This window comes from Microcebus murinus, chromosome 2 (genome assembly GCF_040939455.1).
Source record: "Microcebus murinus isolate Inina chromosome 2, M.murinus_Inina_mat1.0, whole genome shotgun sequence".
NCBI lineage: Eukaryota > Metazoa > Chordata > Mammalia > Primates > Cheirogaleidae > Microcebus > Microcebus murinus.
Window position 1 is genome coordinate 91,093,956 of NC_134105.1, and position 21,040 is coordinate 91,114,995.

General features: G+C 37.4%; 1 protein-coding gene across 1 annotated transcript in view; it reads left to right on the top strand.

Annotated features, from left to right (window-relative positions):
• CAPZA1 (capping actin protein of muscle Z-line subunit alpha 1) overlaps positions 1–21,040 on the top strand; it is a 44,530-nt gene that overhangs the window by 1,987 nt on the left and 21,503 nt on the right. The window contains exon 2 of the mRNA XM_012778497.3: positions 19,828–19,891. Coding sequence (XP_012633951.1) covers positions 19,828–19,891 — 64 coding nt within the window. The remainder of the gene's footprint in view (positions 1–19,827; positions 19,892–21,040) is intronic.

Sequence of the window (21,040 nt, forward strand, 5' to 3'; positions counted from 1 at the left end):
AGTATTATGTACAAGCTAGTAAAATCATCCATTCTCATAACTAACTGCTGAAGTTTTTATCACTTTATAAAGAGGAAGTTGGGTTTTTTTAACTTCTTCATCATTACCTGAAATGGTCATGATGAGCTGTCTAAATAAAACAGGAAGTTGAAAGTGTAATAACTTGCAGAAATAAGTGCTTTTAGTTGTACCCTCGAGTTCACAGTTTCTGAGAATGAGCTTGACTCTTCAGTTACTTCTAAATGCTTAGCAAGACATAGATATCACACTTAGGAAGCTTGAAATTTGAGATGAACTACTTGAATTGTGTGTTTTCTTTATTTCATGATTCAGCAGTTTTGGGTTTGGGTTTTTTGTTTTGTTTTTTTTTCTTATTTTAAAGACCGGGTTGCCCAGGCTGGAGTGCAGTGGCATGATCATAGCTCACTGCAGCCTCACATGCCTGGGTCCAAGGTATCTTTCTGCCTCAACCTCCTAAGTAGCTGAGACTACAGGTGTGCACAACTACACCCAAATAATTTTTAAATTTTTTGTAGAGAGGGGGGTCTTCATATGTTGCCCAGGCTGGTCTCAAACCCTTGGCCTCCCAAAGTGCTGGGATTACAGGTGTGAGCAACCACACCTGGCTTGATGGAGCATTGTTGTTTTTTGTTTGGTTTGGTTTTTTTGGAGACAGGGTCTTGGGCTAGAGTACAGTGGTGAAATCTTAGCTCACTGTAACTTCAAACTCCTGGGCTTTCAAGCAATTCTCCTGCCTCAGCCTCCAGAGTAGCTGGGACTACAGGCACCCACCACCACGCCCTGCTAATTTTTCCATTATTTGTAGAGACAAAAGAGAGTCTCCCTCCTGGTCTCAAACTCCTGACCTCATGCAGTCCTGCCTCTGCCTCCCAAAGTGCTAGGATTGTAGGACTAAGCCACTGTGCCCTGCCTAATTCAGCATTTTTAAGACATGAATGCAAAGAGAATTTTAGGGCTGAAAAATATGGTTGGCATTTTTTTTCCTTTCAACCTAACTAGTAGAATATTTGTGTACAATTTCTAGAATACCAGAATTGAGAAGTTGTACTTTCAGTTTAGGCAATGTTTTCAGTAATAAACAATTTTTTATATTAAAAAAAGTACATGCTTGTGGTATAGACAGTGGTTTCCATTTGAAGGCATTTTTTTGAGAAACAGATTTATCAAAATTATTTAGTAGAGATGTAGAAAATGGTATAAATAGATGCAGAAATTTGAGGGCTCTGTTACAACACAGGAAAAATATTTATACTTTTGAACTGCCATTTCCTTGATTATGTATTACCTCCTTAATTTACTAGTTACCCTTTTAGGATGAAGTAAGCCCTAAAGTTTATTTGGTGTGGCTGTTTTTTAACAAGTCATTGATTAGTAATAATATTACCTAATAATATTACTGTTCTTTTGAGTTAGCTTTGCTGAATAGTATTCATATAATCTGTTACAAAATCCTGGAACAGGAACATAAAGCCTAATAAGCAGGTGCAAACTCAGATGCCCAATCTTTTGTTAAGAGTATAGGTTTAGGCTGGGTGTGGTGGCTCATGCCTGTAATCCTAGCACTCTGGAAGGCGGAGGTGGGAGGATCGCTCAAGGTCAGGAGTTCGAAACCAGCCTGAGCAGGAGCAGCACCCCGTCTCTACTAAAAAAAAAAAAAAAAAAAATAGAAAGAAATTAATTGGCCAACTAAAAATATATGGAAAAAATTAGCCAGGCATGGTAGCACATGCCTGTAGTCCCAGCTATTTGGGAGACTGAGGCAGGAGAATTGCTTGAGCCCAGGAGTTTGAGGTTGCTGTGAGCTAGGCTGACGCCATGGCACTCTAGCCCGAGCAACAAAGTGAGACTCTGTCTCAAAAAAAAAAAAAAAAAAAGAGTATAGGTTTATTGGCTGGGTGCTGTGGCTCATGCCTCTAATCCCACCACTTTGGAAGGCTGAGGATCTTTTAGGCCAAGAGTTTAAGACCAGCCTGGGCAACATAGTGAGACCTTGTCTCTATTAAAAAAAAAAGAATAGGTTTATCATAATTTCTTCCAGAACATTTAACTATTAGGAACAGCTTAATATTAAAGTAGTGTAATTTGTCAGAAAATTTAGATCCCAGGTTTGTCTGATTCTGGAGCCATGCTTTTGTCACTACAGTTTTTTTCCATGTAACCATAAATGAAAAGCCAGAATAGAGGCATCTGCTTATTGAGGTATAAATGAGGTATTGTGATGTAGAAGAAACAAATAATTCTGAATGTTAGAAGATTTGGCATTTCCCTGCTGTACTTCTAGCCACTTGTGTGGTTTTGGAAAAATCACTTAGTATGTATGAGTGGGCCTCAGTTTTCTTCTAAAAGTGGAGGGGGGAAGTTGGATCAAACCGACCCAAGGAAGTTTAGTGAACTTTTTTGAACTGCATAAAAAAATTTGTATTTTAAAAATTGAAACATTGAAATGTTCTGGGAGGTTCTCTCATTGTTTGCTTCCTACATTTGCCCTGATAACAAGACTGAGTTCTTTGGTAACTGAAACCATATCTTTTTATCTAGTGCCTAGCCTAGTACCAAGTACACAGTGTAGGTACTATGTATTGGTATGAAAGAGATCACAGCTTCATTAATTCTCATATTTCCCCAGCTCACCCTCCTTCATCCCCTATAAAACACCCCCTACCCCCAATTATTTCTGGTAATCTGTAGATATTTCTTGTGTTTATGAATGTTAACTACACTTTGGATGCCTCTTTGTGCATTGTGTCTGAGCATATGCTGCCATCGCTGGTGCTTTGCCATGCCACTGCTGGGAACATTTGATCCCCCAGGGTGCATTTTCCTACAGGTCCCATAAAACTGCAAAGCCTTATAGATACCAAAATGACCATGTACATATACTTCAAACTTTGCAAAGCCCCTAATGAAAGTGTTTCTTCATTTGCTGTAAATCCTCTCTTTTAGGAAAAGAACTGCTCAGAAAAACACACACTATGGGACCAGATATTATTTGCTCTTTTCTCTCTCTTGTGCACAGGTTTCTCTCATCTTCTTGCCAGAAAATTAAATAAAGTCCTTATATGTTTATGAATATAAAAACCCTGAATAGGGGAAATTAGACATGATGCCGAGGACAAATGACTACTTTGGAATTTTTGAACTAGATGATAATTCCAATATCCATTTGCTATTATTATTTTCTCTTGTCATCAGAACCTCCAGCCAACCACTGCATTTCCGTTTATCCAACCATTATTTTCTTAATTGCACAGTAAGAACACTGGCATCATCTTTTTCACCTTTAGCCTCTCCTCTCATGTTCATTCGGGATTCAAGTCCTGTAAATTCTTTCTTCCTGTTGTCAGATTCTGTTATTCCATTTCCATTAACTTTAAAACATTTTTTACTTTAGTTGTATAGGGACTACAATCACAGGCTTAAAATGGTAGGAAAGGGCATGAGTAAAAAGTCCCCTCCCAACCCTGTTCTCCAGCTACCCAGTTTCCCTGAGAGGCAGCCAATATTACCAATTCCTTTTGTATATTTTATATTCTGTGCATGTACCAACAACCAAATATACTTGTCACTTAACAATATCTCTAACCTGTTTATGTTCCTTCTATCATTGTCTTCATTCCTGACCTTTTCTTATGCTTGAATTGTTTTTAAAATTCTCAGTTGTTCTCTCTGCCTCCAGCCTCTCCTTCCTACATTCTCGCTGGTTTACCACAAATTCTTCACAAATATAATGTATTACAAAACCTTAAGCAGTATGTAAAATTTATCTTTGCTATATCTGCACATATGATTGTTAGGGCAGTGTCAGTGAGATGGAACGTTTGGTTGAGTGGTTGAAATGACACACTATAGGTAGGCCATGGTATAACATACTACAAAAGCAAGAAAACAGCATAATGCAGGCCAGGCCTCGTGGCTCACACCTGTAGTCCTAGCACTCTGGGAGGCGGAGGCGGGAGGATTGCTTGAGCTTAGGAGTTCGAGACCAGCCTGAGCAAGAGCGAGTCCCCGTCTCTACTATGAATAGAAAGAAATTAGCAAACAACGAAAAATAGAAAAAATTAGCCGGGCATGGTGGCACATGCTTATAGTCCCAGCTACTTGGGAAGCTGAGGCAGGAGGATCGCTTGAGCCCAGGAGTTTGAGGTTGCTGTGAGCTAGGCTGACACCATGGCACTCTAGCCTGGGACCAGAGTGAGATTCTGTCTCAAAAAACAAAAAGAAAAAAAACCCAGCATAATGCCAGACTGCACCAAAGAAAGGTAGTGGGTTTATTGGAACATGAGAGAACTTTGCCTTGTGGATTCTTTCTTTGTTTTGCATCTAGATAACATGTAAGTGCTGATTATGAGCTAGTACTTTTATGTATTAACATGTATTCATCTTAAAACATCCCTTCATGGTAGATACTTATATTAACCCCATTTTGCCATAGAGCAAAACTGAGGCACATATGAGGTTAAAAAATATGACCAAGCATCCAGAACTAATAAATAGTAGAGCAGATACAATGCTGACAGTCTGCTTCCAGACCCTTTGCTCTTACCCATTTTGATTCCTTTGAGTAGATAGTAGACAGTTAGTATTCTGCTGAAATATGACACAGTCCTAAACAGCAACCAAGTTATTGATGTAGTAACATGGATGCTTTTATAGACACAATGACATTGATGTTCTCTGGTCATGGCTGCATTATAATTGTTGCTGAATTAGCTTAGTGTTCTTTTGAGCTTAAGCAAGCCACCAGGAATTCTAGTATTTACACTGTGTTACAAAGATATGTTGAGAAACATGGCTTTAGAAGTTTAAAGATCATGAAAGTACCTGTGACAAGGCCAAGGGGACTGGCTTCCTCTCTTAAGAACTTTATGGTATGACAATACCTTAGAACATTCTTGCCTGCAGCAGAATGTCAATGTGTGTCTTTCAAAAGCAGATTTCTGGGTTCTATCCTAGACCTACTGAATCAGAATTTTTTGGAACTGGTGGTAAGGAATCAATTTTTAATAAGCTTCCCAATAATTCTTGGGCATCTCAGGAATCCTTATCTTAGTGAACTTGCAGTGGTGCAAATCTTGGTCCTCTGCCTGTTAAACTCAGAAGCATCAGCATACTAAACCCAAATCTCTCTCTCTCTCTCAGGGACAAATTCATTTTAGCTGGGCTGATGAAACTAATGTATAAAAATAGACTAATAACTAATTTACTAAATATAGAAGGAACTAGATTCTTTTTCACAGATAGGTCAGGCACATGGTGAAAAAATTTTATATGTATATATATTTGTTGTTGTTTTGTTTTGTTTTAGAGACAGTGTCTCATTCTGTCATCCAGGCTGGAGTGCAGTGGCACAATCATAGCTCACTGCAACCTGGAACTCCCAGGCTCAAGCAGTTGTCCTGCCTCAGGCTCTCAAAGTACTGGGATTATAGGCCTGAACCCCTGTGCCCTGCCTTCAAATTACAAATTTTTTTTAACAGTTTGAGCATGAAATTAGGACCAGGGAAATTAACCATATGGTCTAAAATTTTAATGGCATTTTTCTCCAACACCAAGACCAAGTCAGGTCTTTGTGTAACAGCAGTGAACATTTTTTCTGTGGATAGATTCATATGCTGTCACATTACTAATAGGAGAGTTTTGCAGGGATAGGGCTAGAAGGAAGCCTTTAAGTATCAAACGTTTGCATATTGCGGCTTCTGCAGTCTTTCCCCCTTAGTTAATGACATCTCCATTTTTCAGTTGCTCAGGCCCCAAAATTGAGTGTTATCTTTGACTCCTGTTTCTCTTACAATCCACATTAGGAAATCCTGTAGGCTGTCTTTACTATAAACCCAGAATTTGACTATTTCTCACCCACACCCTGTTCCAACCACCCTGGAGGTAGCCACTATGATTTCTAGATTATTACAATAGCCTTCTGTCTGGTCTCCCTGCTTCTACTGTTGATCACACTTTCCCAACTCTCCTCCCCCTTAGCAGTCTGTTCTCAATGAAACACTCAGAATGATCTAGTTAAAAAGTAGGTCAGAACATGTCACTCCTGCTCAAAACCCTCCAGTGGCTTCCCATCTTCTTCAGAATAAAAGTTTTGTTTTGTTTTTTTAATTTCAAAATATTACAGGGAGTGGGGAACAAATGCTTTTGGTTACATGAATCAATTATGTTACACTTGAGTCAGGGTTATAAGTATGCCCATCACCCAGATAGTGTTCATTGTACTCCTTTGGTAGGTTTTTGCCCATTCCCTAGTAAAAGTTCTTTCTCTGTCAAGTCCCTACATGTTCTAAGAATTTACCTCCTTGCAATTTACCTCTATGACTTTATCTCTTACCTTCTCTTCCCCTGGTCTTCTCTATTCCATCCACACATTCTCACCTCAGGGGCTTTGCATTTGCTCTTTTCTCTGAAGTTCTCTTCTCTATCCCTCATTTAACCAGAAGTCACCTCCTCAGTGAAGCCTGTTACTTGGTTATCCTATCCACTTCCATATCCTAACATTTCATACCCCCTTCCTTTCCTTATGTTTACTCCTTAGCATTTGTCACTATTATAATATATATTTTAGTTATTCAATCTCATATATTGTCACTACCCACTAGACTGTAAGCTACATGAGGACAGTATGCTAGTAAAACCAATGCCTAAAACATACTGGGTCTTCAGATATTTTGAATGAATGAATTTGTGAATGAATCTAGCTATGATACCATCTGTCTTGATTTCATAGTTACCTCTCACAGGGCAGTCTGATTTCCAGGTTTTGTGAAGCCATATTGAGGACACCAGTACTTGTGCATTGATGACAGATTAAATTTTATTAATGGAGGTTCCTACTCAGAAAGCTTCAGCAGGTGTCCATTACTTATGACCTACAGAATAAAATTATACTTAATATTAGTTTATCAAGGCATACCAGACTAATTTTATCTTACTCCACCCTTTCTTTTATTATCTCCAATTCCTCTATTCTGCCAAACTGATCTGCTTACAAAAGACCCCCCCTTTTGGTTCTTCTTATTCTCTCACTTATAGTGCCCTTGCTTTCCTCCCCACCCCACAAATATCTAAAGCCCTTTGCAGAGCCCAGCTTCTCCTTTTCCTTATATTTGTCTTTCACCAACCCAGCTCATATCCATCTACTTCCTGTTGAGTTCTGTGCCATATATTATTGGTACTACTGATTTGGCAGTTTTGCTGCTTTGCATTATAGTTATTTTTAAATGTTGACACATCCTTACTGAGGGCTATCATTTGTATAAAATGTTTTGCTAACAGTGGTAAAGTATGCTAAGATTGGAAAGCTAAGGTGCTTACTGTGTGTTTGTCTTAAGTTATTTATATTCGCCATTATGATTTACACTTTATATTAACTTAAGGTAGTGACTCTCAACCTTGGCAGTATGTTAGAATCACCTAAGAAAGCTCTTGAAGTCCTGATGCCCAAGCCCTATGCCAGATCTATTTTACATCAGGATCTCTGCAGATAGAGCCCAGGCATCAATATATTTAAATCTCCCCAGGTGATTCTAATGTGCAGTCAATGTTCAGAATCACTGGTTTAAGGCAAAAGAATTTCTTGGCTTACTTCTTTCACTGTTCTCCTTTTTGCCTTTGTCTTTAGTATCCACCCTACTGCCTAGGACCAAAGGAATTGGTTTTTGTTTTGCTTTGAGTAAATGAACAAATTGCTAAACACAAAGATCTAAATTTTTTAAGATAACTCATTACTCCAAATTCAGTAACATCGAGGCATTTGCTTAGGAAAAACATTAAGTTATTATGTCTAAGTCTATCTCGTGTTACCTCATTGGATTCTTAAAACAGTCTTAGATCTGAGCAGGTATTATTCTTAACAAATGAAGAAACTGAGACCCCAAAATTAGGTGGTAAAGCTGGCATGTGAAACTAGGTCTGACTCCAGTGATTTTGAAGAAAAAATAAAATTGATAAAAAGATATACCTTTAAGTTAGAATGCCATAACATGCCAGATATATACCAGATCTTAAAGGCAAAAATCCTTATTTCCCACTGCTTCTGTTTCCATCCAGCATAGGTTCTCACTGCCAAACTCTACCCTTTTGAACTTGGCATCTGCATCATTGCTTGCTAAAACATGAATCTCAAGGTGTTTGGTGTGGACTTTTTCCTGATTTCTTAACCTAGTTCTGACTATTTCAACACATTTAAGGTCCTAAACAACAAGTTGTTTATGTGATCTTTTCACTCATTTTAATCTTTTTTTTTTCTGACTCATCTGAGTGTCTTATCTCAGACTTTTCTATTTCTCTAGTTCTTGATCTAGACATATAGGCAACTCTGCTAATTAAACTAAATAGGGTCCTTTCCCTCCTGTGTATATATCAATGCTATTTTGTATCTAAGATAAGACTTAAGTTTTTTTGTGTTTTTTTTTTTTTTTTTTTAATTTTCACTGGGACACAGCAAAAGCATTACTCGGGAAAATTTAAACCCTTAAATGCCTATATCAAAAAGATCACAAATTAACAACCTAATGTCAAACCTCAAGGAACTGGAAAAAAGAAGAACAAACCAAACCCAAAGCCAGCAGAAGAAAAGAAATAATGAAGGTCAGAGCAGAACTAAAGGAATTGGAAAAAAATATATAAAGGGTTAACAAAACAAAATGTTGGTTCTTTGAAAAAATAAAATTGACATTCCTCTTCCTAGATTAACACATTGTCACACTAGAAAAAACATTTTTTTCCTTGAGGCTACAGTGTTTTATAACAAAAATAGAATAAAACTTTGAAAACATAATGATCCTTTCTGATGTAATGAAAGTTTATTATTTTTTATTGTTTTCTGTGTTCTGTGGTAGGGTTGGCAAACCATGACCCATCCAGTCCATTGTCTATTTTTATTTAGCCTTTTTTATGGAGCCTTTGCTTCACAAGGCCCTGGGCTCAAAACTAGCGTGAGTTAAATACAACTCACATGGCAGTTAATGTGTTAACCAAGAACAGAAGAGAAAGGACCCAAATAAGCTCAATCAGAAATGAAAAAGGTGACATTATAACTGATACCTTAGAAGTACAAAACATCATGAATACCATGTAAATCTCTATGTGCATAAACTAAAGAATGTAAAGGAAATGGACAAGTTCCTGGAAACACACAACCTCCCAAGACTCAACCAGGAAAAAATAGAACTGCTGAATAGATAAGTAACAAACAGTGAGATCAAAACAGTAATAAAAAACCTCCCGAAAAAGAAAAGACCTGGACTAGATCGATTCATAAATGAATTCTATCAGACCTACAAGGAAGATCTGATACCCATAATACAGAAATTATTCCATAATATTGAGAAGGAGAAAATCTTCCCCATCTTACTGTACAAAGCCAGTGTCACCTTGATACCAAAGCCAGGAAAGGACACAACAAAAAATGACAACTACAGACCAATATCCCTTATGAATATAGATGTAAAAATATTCAATAAAATGCTAAGAAACCAAATTCAACAGCACATCAAAGAAATAATCCACTGGGATCAAGTGGACTTCAGACCCAAAGATGGATCAATATACATAAATCAATAAATGTGATTCACCATGTAAATAAAAGCAAAAACAAAGACCATATGATCATCTCACTATATGCTGAAAAAGCATCGACAAAATCCAGCAACCTCTCATAATAAAAACCCTGAACCAACTATGCACAAAAAGAATATCTCAGAATTATAAAAGCCATATATGACAAACTCCCAACCAACATCATACTGAATGGGGAAAGGTTGAAAGCATTCCCCCTAAGAACTGGAACAATACAAGGATGCCAACTGTCACCATTTGCATCCAACATAGTGCTGGAAGTCCTAGCCAGAGCAATCAAGCAAGAGAAGAATATTAAGGGTTTCCAGATTAGGAGAGAGAAGGTCAAACTATCAGTCTTCACTAATGATACGATCTTGTATCTGGAATACCCCAAAGATTCCACCAAGACTCTCCTGGGATGGGTAAATAAATTCAGCAAAGTATCTGGATACAAAATCAGTGTACATAAATCAGCATTTCTATGTACTAATAACAAGCTGAGAATCAAATCAAAGATTCAGTAACATTCACAATAGCTACAAAGAAAATAAAATACCTAGGAATATACTTAACCAAGGAGGTGAAAGATCTCTACAAGGAAAATGATGAAACTCTTAAGGAAAGAAATTGCAGAGGATACATGAAAAAACATATACTCGTGAATAGATAGAATTAACATTGTTAAAATGTCCCTAAGTGATTTACAAATTTAACGCAACCCTCATTATATTACCAAAGTCATACTTCACAGATCTAGAAAAAATAATTCTATGCTTTGTTTGGAACCAGAAAAGAGCCCAAATAGCTAAATCAATCTTAAGCAAAAAGAACAAATCTGGCACATCACATTATCAGACTTCAAATATACTACAAGGCTATACTAACCAAAACAGCATGGGATTGGTACAAAACTAGAGACATAGACCAATGGAACAGAATAGAGAACCTAAATATAAAACCATCTGCCTACAGTCAACTGATCTTTGACAAAGCAGACAACAATGTACACTGAGGAAAAGAAGCCCTATTTGATAAATGGTGCTGGGAAAATTGGATAGCCACATGAAGAAGAATGAAACAGGACCCCCTACCTATCACCAGTCACAAAAATTAATTCAAGATGGATAAAAGACTTAGATCTAAGACATGAAACCACAAGAATTCTAGAGGAAAATGTAGGAAAAATTCTTCTAGATAATGGCCTAAACAAAGAATTTATGACTAAGACTCCAATGGCAATCATGGCAACGACAAAACTTAATAAATAGAATTTGATTAAACTAAAAATCTTCTGCACAGCTAAGGAAACAATCAGAGCAAATAAACAACCTATAGAATGGGAGAAAATATTCGCAAGCTGCACATCCAGTAAAAGGCTAATAACCTGAGTTTACAAATTACTCAAACAAGTCAGCATGGGAAAAAAACTCTATTATAGGCAAAATGGGCAAAAGACTTGAAGCTTTGAGAAGCTTTGAAGAAGCTTCTCAAAAGAAGACAGACGAACAGTAAATAAACATGAAGCTTTGAGAAGCTTCTCAAAAGAAGAAAGAAGAACAGTAAACATGAAAAAACACTCAATGTCACTAATCATCAGGGATATGCAAACTAAAACCACAATGATCACCTTACCCTAGTTAAAATGGCTTTTATTAAAAGTCCAAAAACGATAGATGTTGTCGTGGTTGCAGAGAGAAAGGATGCTATGCACTGTTGGTGGGACTGCAAATTAGTACAACCTCCATGATAAACAGTGTGGAGATTCCTCCTAAAAGTAGACCTACCATTCAACCCAGCAGTCCCACTATTGGGTATTTACCCAAAGGTAAAGAAGACTCTTCAAAAGAAAGACACCTGCACTCAAATATTCATTGCAGCACAATTCACAATTGCAAAGATGTTGAATCAACCCAAGTGCCCATCAGTTCATAAGTAGATTAATAAAATGTGATATATGTATACTGTGTAGTACTAATCCGTCATAAAAAGGTGAACTAGTACCTTTTGCAACAATCTGGATAGTACTGGAGATCATTCAATGAATACTATGAACATTATTTGGGTGGCAGGCACACCTATAGCCAGGACTCAGCATTCCAAAAATGATCCACGTAACTTTAAACATTTGAACCCCCTTAATATTTTGAGAAAAAAAAAGTGTGGTCAAGGAGAGAGTCTTTGCCACTCTGTATGTGTTATATATGTAATTACTTCAGTAAATATTCAAGTGTTTAAGACATGCCAGAAAAACATTTATTCCCTAGAGTTGGTAGAATTTTTAAAAGTAAAATTGGTCTACTTAACCTTGTCTGCTTTCCCTACTTGTCTATATCTGACAAAACTTATAATTGGTTACTATTAGAGGAAACAATTTCTAAAGACTACTTATATTGAGTTTTGAAAGAGTGAATGTAAAACATATTACTTGGAAATGCCACTATTTATTTTTTATAATGTTGATCCTAATTTAAGGCGTGTCTATGGTTTTCAAGCCTTAGCTTTGGCTGATAATAATAAACTATACATTCAAAATTTTATTTCTAAAATCATTCTGAGTCTTTCTAGTGCCTCCAGTTCTAAACTGGGAAAATAATATTTAGCTTATTTGAAATTTTAAAAAACATTCCTAAAGATAGTAAGTTTTATTCAGTGAAACCAGAGCTGTGCACAATACATTATTATTTAACTGTGCAGTAGAGCACTGAAACTTTGTAGAGCACTGAAACTTATTCTTCTGGTCTGTAATGTTGTACCCTTTGATCAACATCTTCCCTTTTTCATTCCTTCCCCCACCCCCCAGCCTCTTGTAACCACCTTTCTACTCTCTGTTTCATGAGATTGACTTTTTTAGATTCCAGATAAGATATCATGTAGTATTTGTCTTTGCCTGGCTAAATTTACTTTATTACCCTCCAGTTATATCCATGTTGTCTCAAATGACAGAATTTCCTTCTTAAGGCTATACTGTGTGCATACCATGTTTTCTTTATCCATTCATTCATTGATGGGCACTTAGGTTGCTTCCATATCTTGTCTATTGTAAATAATACTGAAATGAACATGAGAGTGTAGCTATCTATTTAACATACTGATTTCAATTGCTTTGGAGATATACCCAGAAGTGGGATTGCTAGGTCATATGGTAATTCTATTTTTAGTTTTGTGGAACTTCCATATTATTTTCCAAATGGCTGTGCTAATTTACATTCCAACACCGTACAAGGATTCTTTTTTCTCCACATCCTCACCAGCATTTGTTATCATTGTCTTTATGATAATAGCCATTCCAGCAAGCGTGAGGTGATATCTCATTGTAGTTTTAATTTGCATTTCCCTGATTAGAGATGTTGAGCACTTTTTCATATATCTGTTGGCTATTTGTAGAATAATTTTTTCTATTTTTAGTAGAGACAGGGTCTTGCTCTTGCTCAGGGGTTCTTGAACTCCTGAGCTCAAACAATCCTCCTGCCTTGGCCTCCCAGAGTGCTAGCATTACAGGCATGAGCCACTACACCTGGCCTGCTAATGTTTTTTTGAATGGTCGAAAACAATCAAAAGGAGAATGTTTCATGGCATGTGAAAATTACATGAAATGCAAATTTCAGTGTTTAAAATAAAATTTTATTAGAACACAATCATGCTCATTTGGTTACAGTTGAGAAAGAAACTATGTGACCCACAAAGCCCTAAAATACTTACTACTGGTATCTGCCCTTTACATTAGCAGTTTACTAGTTCCTGCTCTGTGCTTTGGACTTCTTTGGGGGGTGTTGAACAGTAAACATTTAAGTATATGTTCAGTGTAGCAAATTCCTTGAAGAAAAATAAAAGAGTAAAGGGGCTAGAATTGTGAATCGTAGGGAGGGTACAGAAGTTAATATATATATGGAATTCAAGGAAGGGTAGTTTATTTAGTAGGTGATATTTGAACAAAGACCTGAATGAAGATGGAAGTGAATCATGTGGTAGAGTATTTCTGGCAATGAGAACAAGAAATACTATAGCCCTGAGGCAGGACTATAGCTGTGGGTCTAGGAGCTAAGTGGTAGAAGATTCACTTAGAGAAGGGGAAGCCAAATTGTAGAAGGCCTTGTAGACCATGGAACAGACTTTGAATTTTATAATGTTTTATGAAAATTTTCCTCATTCTAGTAATTTATATTCTTTGTATGACTTTTTGAACTTTTTGCTTTTTGAAAAGCAAAAAAAAAAGGAAGAAAATTTTTTTTGTAATACCACTACTAGAGGTATAGACCTAGTTAAAATTTAATAGCTATACATATGTGTAAATATATGTAGTTTTTTTTTTTTGTTTGTTTTTTTTAAGACAGAGTCTCCCTTTGCTGCCCAGGCTAGAGTGAGTGCCGTGGCATCAGCCTAGCTCACAGCAACCTCAATCTCCTGGGCTCAAGCAGTCCTTCTGCCTCAGCCTCCCAAGTAGCTGGGACTACAGGCATGCGCCACCATGTCCAGCTAATTTTTTCTACATATATGTTAATTGGCCAATTAATTTCTTTCTATTTATAGTAGAGACGGGGTCTTGCTCTTGCTCAGGCTGGTTTCAAACTCCTGACCTTGAGCAGTCCACCCGCCTGGGCCTCCCAGAGTGCTAGGATTACAGGCATGAGCCACCTTGCCCGGCCTATATATAGTTTTAAGATACCAGGAAAGGAGTGAAAATCCTTTTCACTCAACATACCAAACACCTATCCATGTCAACAAATAGAGCACTTTCCAAAGTTTTTTGCTCTGAGGACTCCTTTACACTTCTAAAAATTGAATTTTTATTTATATGGCTTATATCTATTAGATATTAAAACTTGAGAAATTTTTAAAGTAACTAATTTTAAAACAATGATAATAAATCTATTACATGTTTATATACATGATTAGTATTTATTAATAAAAATGATAACTCTTTATTGTTTTAAAAAATTTTGGCTTGCTGACTGGGAATTGAACCTGGGTTGTGGCGAATAGAGCACCAACTCCTAATCACTAGACCACCAGGGAAATATATTTTTTAAACCTTATTTTCCAAAACAGAAAAGAAATTAGTGTGATGAGTAGCATTGCAGGTATTTTAATGTCTGCATTTGGTTTCTTATAAAGTTGTCTGAGTTTATATATATTGTTTCTTTTTTTTTTTTTTTTTTTTTTTTTGAGACAGAGTCTCGCTTTGTTGTCCAGGCTAGAGTGAGTGCCGTGGCGTCAGCCTAGCTCACAGCAACCTCAAACTCCTGGGCTCGAGCGATCCTTCTGCCTCAGCCTCCCGAGTAGCTGGGACTACAGGCATGTGCCACCATGCCCGGCTAATTTTTTATATATATATCAGTTGGCCAATTAATTTCTTTCTATTTATAGTAGAGACGGGGTCTCGCTCTTGCTCAGGCTGGTTTTGAACTCCTGACCTTGAGCAATCCGCCCGCCTCGGCCTCCCAGAGAGCTAGGATTACAGGCGTGAGCCACCGCGCCCGGCCTATATATATTGTTTCTTCGCCTCTAATGCCCTTCCTGGTTTTACCTACTCATCCTCGAAACCAGCTCAAATATCATTGACTTTGAAGGCCACCCCCCTTTTCTGTGTACATATATAGAGTTGATTGTACTTTCTTTTGTGCCCCACTCTGCATTTAATGCCTGCTTACTACATAACTATCTAGGTGTCAGGTCCTTGAGGTCAGTGACAATGTCTTATTCAGTCTTCAGTCATTATTTACTGATACTTCTCTTCCTAGTTTGCTGAATGAGTGAACTATTACTTTTTTATATGCAGTGTCAGTTCATCTTTTATCCAAACTGCTATTCTTTTAGTTGTACCAATTCCATGAGATTTTGTAACTTTTGAAAATTTAAGGGAAACTTGGGAATATTAGAATCTTGAATTTTCACTTTGATAACTTTTACTATTTATACATTCAAACATTGTTATATAAATAGTATATAAAATATGGCTGTGGCTTTATTCCTTTTAGGAAAGGTGCTTTTTTTCTTAATGTGTGAATATGTATATATGTATTTTGGAGTACCACACACTTTACTGAGGGGAGTTTCCCAATTATGTAAGGATTATGGGCAACCATAGCCCACTTGGCAGATTTGCCACAAATCAAAAAAGTTTATTTTTTAAAATAGGTTTACTAATTTCTTAAATAAGTGATTGATACCAACAGTTGATAAGTACAGAAATATGTTTAAGTATATGTGTCAAGGAAAATATACATAGTTGGAAATCCAAATTGTAACTGTTAGTCCTGTATAGTATAATTTTCATGAGTTGAGTAGCATTTCTTCCTAATTAGAATCTCTCTTTTTATTTTTGCTCAGTTAATAGATCCTTATGGAGTTATTTCCTGTAAATATCTATCAGTTTACATCCCCCAAAAATAATAACATGTAATTATCATGTTGTGGCGCGGTTCTCAAACTTTTTTTTTTTTTTTTGAGACAGGGTCTCACTCTGTCACCCAGGCTAGAGTGCAGTGGCACAATCATAGCTCAATATAACCTCAAATTCCTGGGCTCAAGGGGTCCTCCTGCCTCAGCCTTCTAAGTAGCTAGGACTACAGGCACATGCCACAACACCCAGCTAATTTTTAAATTTTGTTGTAGTGGTGGGGTGCTGTGTTGCCCAGGCTGGTCTTTAACTGGTAGGCTCAAGTGATCCATCCACCTCAGTCTCCCAAAGTGGTAGGATTATAGGCATGAGCCACTGTACCCAGCATCATACTTTTATGTTTGAATAAGAATATTCTAACGTGTATATTTGTGGTGTGGATTGGTGATGTCCGTTTCCAGGTAGTTCACATACCACATTTTGTCTTCCAAGTCTTAAAAAAATTATGTAGGATTTTATAGCTAAAAGAAATTTTGCAGATCTTCTAATTTAACTCTTTGAGGGGGTTAGTTCAGTTACATTGAGAAAATTCAAGACCAAAAAAGTAATGTTTCCAGAATCACAAATCTACTTAGCTAATAGACCAACAGAGACAATTATTAGAACCCAGGTTTTCCATTCTGCCTTGCTCTGTCGATCAGCAGGCCTTTCTTGACTCAATAATTTCACTATGGAACAGGTTTTTTTGTTTTTTTTTTTTTTGTCCTTTTTAGAATGAGAGCCAAGTCACAATAAGATCATTTGTATAAACCTAGGGATACTAAAATTGAAAATGTTTCTGTTTTTTCGAATTCTTTTCTCAGTCCCAGCTTTATTTTCAAAAGACGCTTGAAAATAATTTTTTCCTGGTTAAGAATGGCTTGAGGCCGGGCGCGGTGGCTCACGCCTGTAATCCTAGCACTCTGGGAGGCCGAGGCGGGCAGATTGCTCGAGGTCAGGAGTTTGAAACCAGCCTGAGCAAGAGCGAGACCCTGTCTCTACTATAAATAGGAAGAAATTAATTGGCCAAGTAATACATACAGAAAAAATTAGCCGGGCATGGTGGCGCATGCCTGTAGTCCCAGCTACTCGGGAGGCTGAGGCAGGAGGAGATTGCTTGAGCCCAGGAGTTTGAGGTTGCTGTGAGCTAGGCTGACGCCATGGCACTCACTCTAGCCAGGGCAACAGAGTGAGACTCTGTCTCAAAAAAAAAAAAAAAAAAAAAGAATGGCTTGAATCTGATGGGGGTCATCAAGAACTTAAGATTGTTTGAAAGAAATGAAGAAATCAATAAAGGATATCTATCTGGAAGTAAGACTCAGTTTATTGTTAGGTACATTGTGTTCTTCTTTGCCCCACATGAGGGAGTTGAATCATCTTCATGCTCATTATCACATCAAATATTAGAGAATTTTCAACATTCTTTTTCTCTTAGTAAGTTAGAACTATACCGAGAGATCCATTTGAGGTCAGTCCTATTTGTTATCATTACTAATATCATTATTATATATAGATACTTCCAAATATTTATATATAAGCATTGCCTGATAGATTGGAGCTATTCTGGAGAGTTCACATCAATTTAAGGAACATGAAGGAAGGGACCCAGAATGGTCTTGGAGTAGATTAATTGGGGAATTGTTCTCTAGCCAGCTGGACCACTTGGCTTCTCCCTTTTCTCCCATTTGGGGTAAACTGCAGACAGAAACAGCATTTGTCCTCCTAATACAGAACTGAGAATGAGCATTGGGACCAGAAAGGCAGGGCAGTGCCCTTAGGAACTTATGGCCCTTGGGCACTCACTCAGAGGATAAACTACTCACATACCCTGATAAAGAGCTCCCCTCCCCTACAAGTGCTAGAGACAAGCTACAGGTAACACAATAGGCAAGCCAAATTAAATTCAAAGAGGAGAACCAAACACTTAATGGAAAATCAGTACCATGAAAGAGAAGAAACAAACACAACAGACAGAAGATCTAAATTTTTAGGAAACAGTCAATAGAACAAGACTTTAAAATAAGTAGTTAATGTTCTCATAGACATGATTGTGCATGCATACATACATACAAATTACCAGAAATCTTGAAAATTAAAAATAGAACAACCAAAATAATTGTGCGAACAGCAATATGGGCACAGATGAAGAGCATATTAGTGAACTGAAAAATGGAGCTGAGGGATTCTCCCCAAACAAAGCATAAAGTGACAAAAAATATAGGAGAAAAAAAAAAACAAACAAGATACGCTGTTAGAACCTAACATTTTAGCAGCCATTTATAATAGGATATCCAGAAAGGGAGAGTGGTAGTAGAGGGTAGGAGGATGAATAACAGAGGAAATATTTTCCATAGCATTCTTTAGGATCTCTAGTACAATGTTGAATAGTAGAGATGATAGGAGTCATCTTTGTCTTGTTTTTATTTTATTTTATTTCTTTTTTGAGACAGAGTCTCACTCTGCTTCCTAGGCTAGAGTGCAGTGGTGTCATCATAGCTCACTGCAACCTCAAACTCAGGGGCTCAAGCAATCCATCTGCCTCAGCCTCCTGATTAGCTGGGATTACAGGTGTGCACCATTACACCTGACTAGTTTTTCTATTTTATGTACAGACAGGGTCTTGCTATGTTGTGAACTTCTGGCTACAAGCGATCCTCCCACCTCAGCCTCCCAAAGTGCTAGGATTATAGGCATGAGCCAGTTTACCCAGCCTTTTTTTTTTTTTTTAATTAGTGACATACATGGTTTTGCTCTTTTAATTTGTAAGTTACATTAATTAATTATTTTATTTTATTTTTTTGAGACAGAGTCGGCTCTGTTGCCCAGGCTACAGTGCTGTGGCGTCAGCGTAGCTCACAGCAACCTCAAACTGCTGGGCTCAAGCGATCCTTCTGCCTCAGACTCCCAAGTAGCTGGGACTATAGGATTGCGCTGCCATGCCCGGCTAATTTTTTGTATGTATATTTTTAGTTGTCCAGATAATTTCTTTTTTTTTGAGACAGAGTCTCACTTTGTTGCCCAGGCTACAGTGAGTGCTGTGGTATCAGCCTAGCTCACAGCAACCTCAAACTCCTGGGCTCAAGCAGTCCTGCTGCCTCAGCCTCCTAAGTAGCTGGGACTACAGGCATGTGCCACCATGCCTGGCTAGTTTTTTCTATATTTATTAGTTGGCCAATTAATTTCTTTCTTTCTTTTTTTTTTTTTTTTTTAGTCGAGACGGGGGTCTTGCTCTTGCTCAGGCTGATTTCGAACTCCTGAGCTTGAGCAATCCACCCACCTAAGCCTCCCAGAGTGCTAGGATTACAGGCATGAGCCACGGCACCCCGCCAATTTCTTTCTATTTTTAGTAGAGCTGGGGTCTCCTTCTTGCTTAGGCTGGTCTTGAACTCCTGACCTTGAGGGATCCTCCCACCTCGGCCTCCCAGAGTGCTAGGATTACAGGCGTGAGCCACCACGCCCGGCCAGTTTATTAATATTGAAACATTGGGATAAACACTATTTGATATTGATATACTACCTAACTTGCTAATGATGTGTTTCACTTAAATGTTCATAATCACGATAATTGCTTTCTCTTTCTGTGAATGTTGTACATTTTGACCAAAAACTGATTATTCGGCTTTTTAAAGAAAAATTCAGAATGATCAAAACATCTTGTATATTCCAAAATCAGAATACACCTATATTGATAGTAATAAATTTGGGGTGTTTTGTGAAAAGAAAATATAAAGGCTCCTTATACAGGAAAGGTTTAAACAGAACTTTTTTTCCTTAAGGGATATGATGAAAATTTTGTAATTTGTTAATCCCTTCTTCTTTTATATATGACTTTTCAGAATTTTCTTATTGTCAATTTTATTTCTTTTTAGGTACGCATAGCTGCTAAATTCATCACTCATGCACCCCCAGGGGAATTTAATGAAGTATTCAATGGTGAGTAAAGATAAGTATTTAGTTATTTTAATCCCTTCTTAATTACTGCTATTCATTGAGTGTTTGCTGTCTCTTTTAATTCTTATGACATGTTATAGCTATAGCTAAAGAAATCAAGATTCAAGGAGATTAAAAGAACTTGTCCAAGGTCACCCACCTACTAAGTGTCAGGATAAGGATTTAAACTGAGGTCTGAGTCAAAAGCAAGCTCTTAACCCATAAATTAAGATGCCTATTTTAATGTGAGAAAAGATTTAAGGTAGTTTAATATCAATAAATGTAGAAACAATATTAAATTATTTTCATAGTTTTGTTTTTATCATAAATCATAGCTTAAATTTCTTCAGTGCTTTCACTCAGGAAGTAGAATAGGACACTTTCTAGGACTAGTGGTGCTGAACTGACTGTATCTGGGAAGCTTATTAAATGTACAGATTCAGCTTTATTGTCTCCTCAAGATTCTCATTCATTACATCTGAGGCAGAATCAGGCAGTCTGTGTTTGATAAAGTTCTTTTTTTTTTTTTGAGACAGAGTCTCGCTATGTGTCCCAGGCTAGAGTGAGTGCCGTGGCATCAGTCTAGCTCACAGCAACCTCATACTCCTGGGCTCAAGCAATCCTCCTTCCTCAGCCTCCCAAGTAGCTGGGACTACAGGCATGTGCCACCATGCCCAGCTAATTTTTTCTATATATATATTAGTTGGCCAATTAATTTCTTTCTAATTTTATAGTAGAGACGGGGTCTCACTCTTGCTCAGGCTGGTTTCAAACTCCTGACCTCGAGCAATCCACCCGCCTCAGCCTCCCAGAGTGCTAGGATTATAGGCATGAGCCACTGCACCGGGCCTGATCAAGTTCTTTACCAGGTGATTCTGAATCACAGCCAGTTTGGGAACCACTATTCTAATTCGTTTACAACCTTCCATACTATTTGCTGTCTTAGCACAACTAACTAACTTACTTACTTACTTACTTACTTATCTATCTATCTATCTATCTATCTATCTATCTATCTATCTATCTATCTATCTATCTATCTATTTAGGAGATAGAGTCTCACTCGTGTTGCCCAGGCTAGAGTGCCATGGCATCAGCCTATCTCACAGCAACCTCAAACTCCTGGGCTCAAGCAATCCTCCTGCCTCAGCC